The sequence below is a fragment of the Manacus vitellinus genome, unplaced genomic scaffold, assembly GCF_001715985.3.
Source record: "Manacus vitellinus isolate BGI_N305 unplaced genomic scaffold, ASM171598v3 scaffold_5_pilon, whole genome shotgun sequence".
NCBI lineage: Eukaryota > Metazoa > Chordata > Aves > Passeriformes > Pipridae > Manacus > Manacus vitellinus.
The window spans coordinates 40683012-40696415 of NW_021940682.1; the positions used below are offsets into that span (position 1 = coordinate 40683012).

At 38.3% G+C, this 13404-nt stretch overlaps 1 protein-coding gene across 1 annotated transcript in view; it reads left to right on the plus strand.

The window, feature by feature from the left end:
- ZNF277 (zinc finger protein 277) overlaps window positions 1-6051 on the plus strand; it is a 32159-nt gene extending 26108 nt beyond the window's left edge. The window contains exons 8-12 of the mRNA XM_029963522.1: window positions 439-506; window positions 1686-1782; window positions 2296-2338; window positions 4458-4632; window positions 5580-6051. Of these exons, the coding sequence (XP_029819382.1) occupies window positions 439-506; window positions 1686-1782; window positions 2296-2338; window positions 4458-4632; window positions 5580-5772 (576 nt within the window). The 3' untranslated portion in view covers window positions 5773-6051. The remainder of the gene's footprint in view (window positions 1-438; window positions 507-1685; window positions 1783-2295; window positions 2339-4457; window positions 4633-5579) is intronic.
- The last annotated feature ends 7353 nt before the right edge of the window (window positions 6052-13404 follow it).

Sequence of the window (13404 nt, forward strand, 5' to 3'; positions counted from 1 at the left end):
AAGGAACAAGCACTGGCTGGTGTAGCTATGCCAACAAAAGTCTCAGGTGTGACAGCTGCATTAAGCAGCATATGCTGCATGAAGAGCAAGGTAGACAGATTGGATTGAGGAAGTGTGAGGGCAAACTTGAGACAGGGATAACTTACCCACCTCAGGAACATCTCGTAGTCTTGCAATACTCTACTGTTCTTGAGAACTTTGTGCCAAATCATCTTCTTCAAAGACATAGGGTGGGGAATGCCCTATTAAAAGACAAAAATAATTATTATTTTTAAAATTATTGCTAAAGCAGTGTTGTATGACTGCCTTTAACTCACAGAAATACTGAAGTGATCCAAAATAAGTTATTGTGATTTCTGAGGTGCTCATTCAGTTGATTGACAAATCGTGATGTGAATCGGGAAATGTTTTATTGTTTTCTTTCCTTTTTTTCCCCAGGAATTTGGAAAGTCCTGGGAGGAAGTGCAGTCAGAGGACGACCGGGAATTACTAGATAACCTAGAAGAGTAAGAGTTACTTATGTGCCCATTACAAAGGCTTGCAAGACCATTATTTTTGAAAGTAGTTACAGGGAAAATGCTGTGCATAGTTAGGACGCAGTTAAAATTCATCTAAGCCAATCAAATCAATTCCAAATTGTTCTCATTAAAACCACATCTCAGCAATGAGGGCTGTAAGCTTCATATTTCAACCACAAGCCTATTTTTCATTTGGCTTGGGCTCAAACAAGTGCCTTCTGGGTTTGTAATGATGTAGACAAAATGGATTTTTTTTTTTTTTTTACTTTTGTACCAAAAACCAGCTGAACAGCTTTTGCTCAAATATAAGTATCAGGAGTAAGCATCAAAAATGTCAGCATGAGAAAGAAATTGTAGGAAAAAATCTGATAAAAAGGTAATAACTAGAGATTAAAGCAGGATTTCAAATGAAGCTTCTCAGCAGTGCTGATTGAGGGTAACATCCATCTCATCTGTGTTCTTTTGTGGTCCAGGCCCTCAGATCACTGCAGAGGTGATTTCCTTGGCTGTAGGAAATGGAATAAGCAGGAAGTAAATGGGTATCAGGATCCCTGATCTTCCTGGTTCTCTCTGTGACTTAAACTTTATTTTACTTAGTTATACCTGGTTGCAGGAATATTTCTATTTCTCAGCAGTACTAGGGTTTTAAATGGATTTGTTGGTAAAGTATTCTCTGTGTGCATGTCTAAATGTAGCATTAATTAGTGTTTTAGAAATAATTAATATTTAATAAGTAAATAACAGAGTAAGCTCTGCCTGATTATGACTTTGGCTGGTGTATTGAAATATTAGAAAGGTATAATATAATTTTAAAAGACTTTATAAAAATATATAGTGAAAGCAATATTTGATGACTTGTCAAACTGGATAGAAATTGAAGTTAATATCCTGTTTGTTAGTGCAAACAGTTTCAAGTAGGACTTAATGCCTGTCTACACAGGAATTACCCAGCAGTAACTGCTCAGTTATTCTCGAATTTGTAATATTTTTTAGACTTGTAATCATATATCCAGCTATAAATCCACACTGTCTCTTGCCCCCTTTAAAGTACTCAGTTTCCCTGTATTTATTTCTAGTCCTGTAACTGCAGAGTCTGAAGGGCCCTTTCACAAAATGTGTCTTCTCTTCTCCACAATTAAATGAATCTTTTTGACTTTTATTCATAAGAGACTGGTCTGACTGGGAAGAGCATCCTGTATGTGCAGTTTGCCTGTTCTGTGAACAACAAGCAGACACCACAGAAAAACTGTATCTTCACATGCAGGTAAGACTTGTTTTAAATAACAGTTTTTTCATCACTTTGGAATTAAAAATTGAGTTTGTAATGTCTTTGTTAAGATCAAATCAGCTGCTGCATTAGAATGCCCTCTTCAGTACAGAACTAAAGTACTGCATGTGTCTCCAGCATCTGTTCTCTAAAATATGCAGAGGAGTCAAGTTTTACATTAAGAGTATGATTAGCTGTTATTTGTGAGTGTACAGACTGTTACAGACACTAAAGAAGTAGCATCTTTAATATCATAGTGGTTTGATGATTAAATGTATTTAATGGTTAACATCTGTGTTTCAGTTTTAATAAACTGGTTAACAGGAGCATTACAGTTTAACAGAATGTGAAAGTTTCTGATGAAACAAAACTTTGGGGTTTTGTTTCATGTATTAATGTTTGTATCTATATATGAGTATGTCTGTGTCAGTCTATGAAAAGCTAAGCTGTTTTTAACTTGAAATAGTAGAAGTAGTGGAAATAGATTTTTTCTTTTTTTTTTTCCTCCAGAAATCACATGGATTTGACTTTCCTAAAATAAAGTCAGAGCGTGGTGAGTAAGAGGTGTTGTAATTGTCAGCGTTTGCCACTAGTGTGGAGAAAACCACATCATAAGAATAGAGGAAAACAACTTTATCAGTTTTATTTTTGCATGAACATTTAACTTTTCCATTATGGAAACTGTTTCTGCCAGCTTACTAAAGCAAGCCAAGGACACTTTATTTTTATGGAACTGTTGTTAGTGCCAAGGATGTGTGCTGTTTTCTTTAGAACCATTGGATTCTTTCGCAGAGTGGCTTCTACAGATACCTGCTCTCTGAGTCCCAGGTCTGGCTGCTGGAGCCCTGGAAGTAGTACTGTTATTATGCCTATTAATACTTGCTTGCAACTTAGAAGGCTGTACTCTAAGCTTTGTTTGACCAGTGTTGCTTTCTGCTGTAGAACAGAATCATTTAGGTTGGGAAAGACCTTTAAGATCATCTAGTCCAACCGTTGAAGCAGCACTGCCAAGTTCACCACTAAACTATGTCCCTATAAGTGCCACATCCACATGTCTTTCCAATATATCCAGGGATGGTGACTCAACCACTTCTCTGAGCAGCCTGTTCCAATGCTTGACAAGCCTTTCAGTGAAGAAATTTGTCCTAATATTGAACTTTAACCTCCCTCTTATTGCTTGTTACCTGGCAGAAGAGACAACCCCCACCTGGCTACAACCTTCTTTCAAGTAGACCTAGAGAGTGATAAGGTCACCCCTGAGTCTCCTTTTCTTCAGGTGAAGCAGGGGGTCAGTCATTGCCCTGGTCTTGCTGGCCACGCTATTTCTGATACAAGCCAGGATGCCATTGGTCTTCTTGGCCACCTTGACACACTGCTGGCTCATGTTCAGCTGGCTGTCAACCAATGCCTCCATCTCCTTTTCCATCAGGAAGCTTCCCCAAGCCTGTGACACTGCATGGGGTTGTGTGTCTCAAGTGCAGGACTCGGCACTTCTCATTGTTGAATGTCACACACTGGCATCCTGCCCCAGGCTCGTCTCTAGCGAGTCTGGTTTTATCCCTTTCCCCCTTCAAATCTAGTTTAAAGCTGTCTCAATGAGTCCTGCTAACTCCTGTGCAAAGATCCTTTTCCCCCTTTGAGACAGGTGTACCCTGTCTGTTGCCAGCAGGCCTGGGATCATGTTGACCGATCCATGATCAAAACTCCCAAATTCTTCCAGTGACAGTGGGCTCAGAGCCAGATAATAATCTGCTGGCTCTTCCTGTTTCTTCCCTCGTAATTTCCTGGAACTGGAAGCACAGAGGAGAATAGTGTCTGTGCTCCTGAAGTCTCTCTTGATTGCCTTCGGACTTCTTATTGCAACTTCATCACTGCTCACCTGAAAAATCAATAATGGATAATTACCCATGAGGGTAGTAAGCTTTCTCATCACACCTTTAACCCGGGCACTAAGGAGGCAGCAGACTTCCCCAGGAAGTGAGTCTGGTTGGCATATTGGGCCTTCTGTTCCCTCCAAAAGGGAGTCTCGTATGACAATGATGTGTCTTTTTTTCTTTATGGAAGTGATTTTCATCCAGGGCATAGGCTGACTTAACCCCAGTGACAGTTTCATGCTGGATGAACTGTTGTCCTCATCACTGTTGGGTTCCACTTGCAGAGGCTCATACTTGTTACTCTGGGGAACCTGGGCAGGTGGGGCACTCACAGAGAAGACATGCCTGCCTCACAGGGCAGGGACTTGTTGCCATTATCCTCTGTCCCTTAAGTCGCTGTGCTCAGGCAGGCGGAGGGAGACAGGAAATCCTCCATATCATGTATCCTGTCTGCCCCTTGGGCCTGTCCCAGGGGACAGGCAGGATGCAATTCCAGTAGTCAGTCTCTTTCTCATTCCCTGATATTCCTCAACCTACTTGCCTCCCCCTGGAGCTCTGTCACTAGACTTAGAGACTTAGACTGAGAAGAAGCAAAGTGTTTGCAGATTTTACATTGAAAGAAGAGTTAGTTTCCCTGCAGTAGAAAAAAGCATTTGTTCAGTTGTTTTGCTAAGTTACAGCATTCAGGCAGTGCTGGTCTTCAATAAACTCTTATCAATCTTTATGCTTAATCCAAGAAAGCATTTTTAGATTAAGTTTTACATTTTCTAAGTGTTTGTTTGCTACCATCTCTCCCAGGTCTGAACTTTTATCAGCAAGTAAAGCTAGTGAATTTCATCAGAAGAGAAATCCATCACTGTCGTTGTTACAACTGCCAGGAGAAATTTCAGTCCAAAGAGGTATTGATAAGTCATATGGAAGAGACCAAACACATTGCATTCCTGCCAGCCAGATCTACATGGGATCAACCACAGTAAGGGCAAACATATTTCTTTCAGCATTTATACTTTTACTTGATAATATCTGTGAAACAGTAAGTCAAAAGTTCTGAGTGTTGCCAATACAACAGTGCCCTGAGGTCCCCAGCTCTACTGGTCCAGATAAAATAATAAGTATTCTCAAAACTACTCGGAATTAGAAATCTCTACAGTCTGAAGCTAAAATGAATGTGAGATAATGCTCTTCTAGTTGCATTCAGGATGCGCTGTCGCCATATATGGGATCTGCATTTTAAAGTCAGTATACTAGAGAAGTCTGTTGTTGCAAAATTGTTCTAGAACCACATCAAACCACTTCTTTTGCGTGTCTAGTGTAGATGTATTCACGATGTCTACCTAACTTTAGGCATCAAAACAAGTTGATTGTTTACCCATAATTTTTTCCACAGAAAATAGAGATAGCATGTAACAAAACACTGGTTCAGACTCTAAGTAGGCTATATAGGTCCAGGGGATGGTGCTGTACTGGGTAGTAGAGCACAGGGAGTGTTCTAACTCAAACACCTCAGTTCAGCATTTGTTGTGGGACAAATCTGTATCTGCTGTCTCAGTTATGACAACATATGGGTGAAGAAAGAGGGGAAAGGCTTGTCAGTTGTCAGCTCTTCTCTATGACTGATACATCGTACATCATCATGGCTGGGCTTCGCGGATGAAGATTTGGGAAGGGCTGTACCCACATTTGTTACAAGCGCACTGGAGGCTAAAAAGGCCAGTACGAGATAGACAAGTCCAGTTGCAAAAGGCACAGCAGAAGGACTCCTTACCAGTTGATTTTTTGGGTGTTCTGCGTACTGTCATTCCAGACAACCAGACTTGCTCATTTTTCCTTTTTTAAAAATCCAGTCTCATTAAAAAATGTCATCTCAGCCTCTCGAACAAAATATGTGACTATCTAGTAATTACGTCTTGTTACTTTCAGGTATTATTTTCCTACCTATGAAAATGATACACTCCTGTGCACGCTGTCAGACAGTGAAGATGTGATAACTGAGGATCAAAGTGAAGAAGTCCCTGTTGTAAGCGAAGATATATCCAGTCTAAAAGCTCTCAAACAGAGCAGTGTCTTAAACCAGCTCCTGTGTAAAGAGAACAAGAGTTGGGAGAAATTTTGAAGTACAGTTGCTGACCTTCAGTGCTTCTTCTGCAAGACAAAAAAAAAATCTATTCTTTCACTAATATCGAAATACAGTTTAACTCATAGCTATTATTACAGGACAAATATAGAAAGTGAATGCTAAATAAAATTTAAGTGTTAACTTTATTGGTTTGTCTTCCTTTAAATTTTAGCTTTAAAATTGAATGCTGGCTTTTCAAATACTGTTAGTATTATTTACAAATTTTTCATCTTTTTTTATTTTTTTCTGAATAAATCAAAATTGGAGTTCTATGTATCTTGATACATGTGCCAATGAGTGAATCTTCTATGTGTTATTGCTGTTAGAGAGCAAATGGAAAATTTCTTGGTTTATTACATAAGCAAATTTTGCTATTTTAACCCTAGACCTCCTGCAAAGTGAAAGCAGATCTGTATATCTCAATTATTTATCATCAATATATAAGATATATGGTGCCTGTTCTGAAAACTAGCTCAGAAACACCACTAAAGCTCTGCCTGACCCATGGATATCTGATTGCATGGAAAGCTGCCAGTCTGAAGCCTAAAAAAGCATAGGAACAGTTGCAATATCGTTTGCATCAAAAATCCAAACAATTTTAAGTTTACCTCTTGTGTATGGTTGTGAACTGAGATGTAAAAGGATGACTTGGGGGATAGCAGACACATAAATCCAAATTAAATCCTCAAAATTTCAAGTCCAGAAAAGTTACCATATTTCCCTTAATACTGAACTTTAAAGTTTCCAAAGTAACAGAAGATCTTCAGCATGTCCAGAAAGCACCTCAGACTTGACAGGGCAAAGCTGCTCAGAGCATAGATCCTGCTAGGATAATCCAAACTAAGCATTCCTGCCTCTTGCCTCTGAAATCTTAAGTAGTTGCAGAATTCAGGTTTAGTTTTCCATAATATATATAACCGCTTTCAAAACTGGAGTACATTCTTTTTTCTTCTGTAGGTCAGTGTTAGAGCACTTGCTGAAAATATGGGAGTCTCAGCTCAGTGCCCTTCCCTGACGGAGAAGATTCAAAGCCGTAGCTTTGCCTTTGCACAGCTCTCTTTACCTGAAATGCATTGCTGTCAATAAGAGTTGTTGTTGTCTTTATATGGTGATTGAGAATTATAAAGCAGTCCCTGGGAGCAGGGGCTAAAGTGAAAATCTTTACCCGTGTTCTGCTAAGCTTCCGTATCCACCTAATTCACCCTGCAATCTACGTGCATCAGTTTCTTCTCAGTCGCGCTGAACTAGTTTTCTCCTGCCATTACACGTCACCCTCTAGCACCACTCTTTGCTTCCTCTTTCTTATTTTCTCTTGGGCCCAGGTGCTCTGGAGATAAGAACAACAAGATGCTGCAAATGTACTAATACAGATCAGCCACATAACTATACAGTGAAAGAGAAACAGAAGCAATATCTGACTCTGTCATTAGGGAATGGGATAGAAGTAGTTCAGCAGCTGCTGAGAATACAGACAAAAAGAAAGGTGACACGTGTAGTCATACATTCGCATTGGTACAAAAATTTAGGAGGAACAACCCCAATATTTTTGAACTAGAATGTCTGACCATCTTAAAGAAGCTGTAGTCTGTACTTCTTGCATTTGTAATACTCTTAATTTCATACAATAATTGCAACAGCTGTTGCTGCTTTTTTTTCCCCCTCCAAGGTAATTTTTGCCCAAGCATTTATTTTCTCCTTAACTTAGAAATTGATTTCAGTCTTTGCTTTTCAGTCAGATTCTTAGCTGAGATGGGAGTAAGAGTTAATGGGGTTTATATTAATGATAAGTGTGTTGGGCAGTGGAAAAGTCAGCGCAACACTATGGCAGCAGCGCACGAATGAGTTTTATGGCAAGCCAATCTCAGAGGGGCCGAATAAGGGAAAGATAAAATTTTACTGATATATCATAAAGTGAAATTACAAAACATTTCCTAATGGTAAAGAATGTGATGCTGAGTCACATCTCTACAAAATGAAAACAATATCAGCAATATGAAACAACTGCTGTTCCTGGTACTAAGAGAAATTTGAAATAGCATTTTTTTCATATAGAATTAAGAGAATATCTAAAGAGAAATTGTATGAATAACATGGAATGGTTGTCTGTTTTGAGTTAACAGAAAAAGAGACTTAGGAAAAATTTATCAGCAGTGTATAACTGTTCATTGAAAATATAAGGAACATGAGGAATCAGATTAGGGTAGAGCTTGTTACTTCAGATATGAACAGCAGGCAACAAAGTAGATTTAAGTCTTTGTGGGTTCACAGAGAAGATTGGGTATGGTTTCTACAGCAAAATGAAGCATTTTCATTTAGCACAATGATGCTTCTAATTGACATTTTGCTGGAGCATACTTATTTGTTTATGTAATACCCACAATTTTTCCTAGGCATTCTTGTCCTCTTATCTGTTTTAAAACTGAAATTATCTTTTTATCACAAGTAGGGGACCTGGTAATGACTTCATACAGTGTATAGGTTCAGCTGTTATGTGAGCAAATATGGTCTTCTAACAAAAGAGCATTTTTGGTAGCATTACAACAAAAATAATATAATAATGCCATAAGTCATGGAGTGGACAGAGTTGGGGTTGGCAAAGGCTCTTGGGAGAATCAGATCAGAAGAACGGGTGCTGCTAATTGGTATGAAAAAATCTACACTGTTTTAAGTCCAATGCACATTTCTTAAAATAATATTTCCTCCTAGCCTAGACCTTGACTCCTTATACACACTCACTTTGCTGTATCTAAAGCCATCCCCATGTTTAGAAGGACCTGGGTTAAAGAAGGAAAAACGCTTGTGTCCCGGTGACTTTTATAAATTTCTTAATAATGTCTTTGGTATTTCTCCACACTCAATTTAGTCTGGCAATTCTGTGCAGAATCTGACTTAAGGAGTTAATGGTTGATAACTTTTATTTAAGACTCTTACTGTTTTCAGTTTCTGTATACATTTGCCTGGCATGCTGTGAGAGCTGTCAGTGGCTGCTTTCAGCTGGTTAAATGGTAACTGATGTGCCAAACACCAAATTAAGTCTCTGAAGAGTCTCTCTGCTGTTGTCATTTCTCAGTGCCATCACTGTGTCTGAATTCCAGTCAGATCTCTACTAGTGAGTGAGGTGTTTGGTACAGCCTCCCTGTCTTTCTTCCATTTTACAGAGTGGTTGACCTAAATCTGACACAAGAAACTGAACTGTAAGCAAAAGTACACAAGGTTACCAGTATCCACGCTCAAATTCAAGCGGAGAAGACGTTGGACATATGCCTTGGCAGCATCTATTGTCCACTGCCAATGAACAGCAGCAAATTTCACAGCTCTGCTCCGGACTTGATACTGTATTAAATGTTCTTGCATTATTTGCATTTTACTTACACCTATATAGGGACCAGAGAGAATCAAATATCCCTAGCAAAAAGCTGTATTTCACAGAGGCAACATGAATAATACTTTGTTTTCACAAAGAGAGTTTGTTAAGTCACAGTGCTTTCTGAGACTTAGCTACAATACAACAACTGCAGTGTCTACTGGTCAAATTATGCCCTTGTCTATCTCTGCCAGGTGTGTCAAATTTGGTTAGATAACAACTGTCACATGGAACAGGTCATTTGTAACCCTAGAATGAATTACTGCTTCCATGTGATATTCATTAAAATCGGCTGCTATAGAAATACTACATGCAGCAGTGGTTGCATGTAAAATTAATTCCTTTTCTCCATGAGCACTGAATGTGCTGTTCTTCCTAGTGGGTTTTTTTCCTTTCTTTTGGAAATTTTCTGCTACTAAGCCATGCTCAATTTGACTTCTTTCTCCAGTAAAATTTTTAGTTGCTTCTTGAATTTGATTTTGCATCTTTTGCCAAAATTCTTGCTCATGAAGATACAGACAAGGTACCTGTTTTAAAGATTACTACATAATCTCTTAGTTGAAGTCACATTTTATATTTTACATCCCTGATAAATTCACTCTGTCCATAAGAAGAGCAGGGGAATTTAGGATATTTACAACTAAAAATACATCAGTTGTGTTTTAACAAATTTAGATAGAAATAAAAGTATTTTTCTTCCACAAATATTACGTGGAACAAAGTTCTCTCCATCTGTTTTACCATCCTGAGACCAAAAAGCTGACTATGTGTAGATTACATATGAATCTAATGTCTAACCTTCCTAGTCTATGGATCCTCGAGTCGTTCAGCTCACCCTAAAGAATTGCCCGTGCCAGACCATTAGTATTACTGCTGAGCACCTGAACAGTGGAAAGCTGCAAATGTGATTCTTTACTATGAACAAATGTCTCAAAATTTCAAATTCTGAGGGGGTCGTGCAATCCATTTGTATGTCACATCACATCACATGAGAATGTAGTGAACTCCCTCAGAATAATTACAGGCAGACTTCTGGCACAGCCATCAGCCACAGCTTCATTGAGTGGTAGGAGACTTTTTATTTCGATGGTCTCTGGAAATACCAGAACAATATAGGAATAAATAATGCAGGAATTGCTCTAATTGCTCATTAGAGTCTGTCTTTGTAAACTGCCTGCACAGCTTGGCAGAGCTGAGCACTGCTTTAACCTTTAGGGGGTTTTAGCTTTAAACTTCCAATTGTATTGAGGTAGTTTCATTATTTTCTTTTGCATATCTGTCTTCACTTATGGAAATATTGCTATAAATCTTCATAAATATTTGACCTGTTTTAATAAACTGATATTTTTGTTTGAATCTAGGTGAAATAAAGAGAAAATAAGCAAGGATAGAGCGTTTGTGAAGAAGGATCATGAATGTGTGACAATGTCGGCCTTCTATAGTTTTACAGACACTGACTTGCCATGTATCCTTTGGCAAATATTGCTACTTCCTTCTGCCTCAGTTTCCTAAACAGCAAGACTGTGATTATATAATAACAACTGCCAGAAAAAAAAGTTGCATAGAAGATAGGATTCCAATGTATGCATACAGCTTATCTGCATTAGTCAGGCTTTCATATTTAAAATACTTAGTTCAAAAGGTGACTGGATCAATCACAGTCAAAAGAGTTACTCATGCAAGAAGAAACTTAATTTTGGTGTTACATTCCCATAAGGAAACAAAAGTTAAATATTTTGAAATTTACATTTTTTAAAAAGAAGAATTAACTTCTGAATCAGGTTTTCAGAATACATCTGATTTGCCCTAACCTGAGGTTTTCAAGTAGGAAATTAATTGTAAAAGATCTTCTGCTTTCGGTCACATTACAGATCTTCCAAGTGTTCAGTTGCATACTAAGGAAAATTGTTTTTCTGTAAAAAAAATCTCTGCGTAGCATAGAGTAGCCATGGTTCACACAGATTAGAGAAGTTCATGCTAGTCTGTTCTAGCCTTGAAACATATAAACCCATGAGTTTGCTGAGATGAAAAAAAATATATTGCAAAATACTGTGCATCCCTTAATTCATTTAGTTGTTCCATTGCTTTATAAATGGTCTCTAGTTAAAATCCTAGCTCTCTAAGGACTTTTCAAGTGAAGGTTTAATATTTTCCTCATGCAGTATACACGTGAGGTAGATAAGATTTCTCAGTATTCCCTAAGATTGTGGTATTGCATGTACCTTGCCTTTCCTTCACTGGAGGAAAGTTTCTTTTTAAGACAGGACTTTTTTTTTGCTCTTAGAGCTGATACTTGGGTGAGATTTTTCTTCTCAAAAATTACTGCCATGGTACTTTTGTTCATATTCTCATCTTAATCAGAGGCCTGAGGTTTTTTTAATTTGTATTGAGGCACTCTGACAAACAGCCTACATTTTAGGTAAGAAATCTGTGAAAGGACTGATCACTTAGTAAGGTTGATATTGTTTCTGTAGACATAAAATATGGGAAAAAAAAAAACAACACCCAAGTTGGAGCCTGATCCTTAATTTATTTCTCTTTTTCTTGCACAGAGTATTGGGGATCCATTGAAGAATCTCTAATAAAAGAAACCCTGATATCTTCTGTATGACCTGTTATATTTGGTTTTTCATCAGGTGGCAGTTTACATCTGCAGCAGTCCCAGAGTGCTCTCAGTGCCCCTTCACCCTCTAAGTGTGGTAGAGAGACAGCTGAAAGCAGCACTTACAACCTGCAGCATGATGCTGGGATCCATGCTTCAATGGAACAGTGTGGACCATTTCTCCAATCATGTTGGATTGTCCCTAGGGATCTTTAAAGATCAAGGAGATGGAGTTCCTGCTGCCTCCAAGTAGACTCTGGTGACACTGGGAAAGTTGTCTAAATGCCCCTAATGACTGGTTTGAAACCAGTTATATAGGATTCCAATCAATATCTAAAATGAATGTTACCATCCTGTCAGGCAAAGATTTTCTGCTATTTAGTTTTGTTTCTGCCTGAAAAAAATAATTCCTTAACATTTATGACAGTGTTTATCCACTAAATTTCTTTTGGGCTTGGTGCTGGTTAAAAATAGTCCAGTCCTAGACTCTGCCCTCTCTTATTCCCACTGTTTTATTCCTCATCTCTTCCTCCACCACCATCCTTCCCATCACCCCTGGCCACCTGCCACTCTTCAGTCAGATTTATATTGGAGACTTAAAAGAGCCATCTGCAGAGTAAGCTCAGACTCGGTTCTCCTCCTATGGGATGACAAAGTCAGCAGCTGAAAGGCAACCTGAAAAGAAGTAAAAGGCTTTGGGACTAAGAGAAGGGAAGCTGTAAAAATTATGCCCCAAGTACTACCTTAAAAATAAGACTAAAAGGAAAAATAAAATTGGATAATAAGCTGTGGAGAAATCACAAGAGGGGCGGGGAACTCTCCCAGATCATTAAGTGGAAAGTTGCACTGACTTCCAGAGTGACAGCAAAGGCTGGAAAGGAAAAATTAGGAAAGATGAGAAGAATGCTACCAAGAATTTTCTATTCTAATAAAGATAATAAGCTCAACATATCAGGGCAACGTTGGCCAAAATTAGAGCTGAGAAAACCAAAGCACCGAACTGCCATCCAAGTGGACAGGACAGTTGCAGATGAAGCCATGTAACTGAATGAGATACCAGTACATCATCTGAAAGCTAGACTAAATATTATTCCAATATTATTTAAGCTAAGGATTTAGTAGAGTATACTACATGTGCAGAACACCTCCTAGGCAGACTAAGGGCTTTGCAGAGTTATGGGAAGCTAGTTAAATGTTAAATGAGCCTGTTAAATGTTGTTGGTGTTCTCTAGTCATGAAGTAAAAGGCAAGAACATGTTTTCTGCATGTATATGGGAAAATCTATAAAAAGCAGTAGTTAACACTACTTGTCTTGCAAAAGGGCTTTTATTAAATCAATAATGATAAAATCTGTACTAATCTACTGGACATAGCAATATTTGAGCATAATATAAACAGATGACTGGTGTCATCTGTTGTGCAGGCTGTGAACTAATGTTCTGGTGGCTATAAATAGTAAAGGAAAGCTGGAAATTTTTTTCTAATTTCAAAGAACCAATTAGTATTTTCTTCCTTTTATTTACAGAATTTTTATGTCTGCCTGTGAGAAGACTATAGCCATTCAAGAAATTTGATCTTTTTGCCAACGTGTTTAGAGTGATCACTGCTTGCCCCTCTGAATTTAGATACCAATTGGTCTTAATTGAGACACATGGTGATAAGG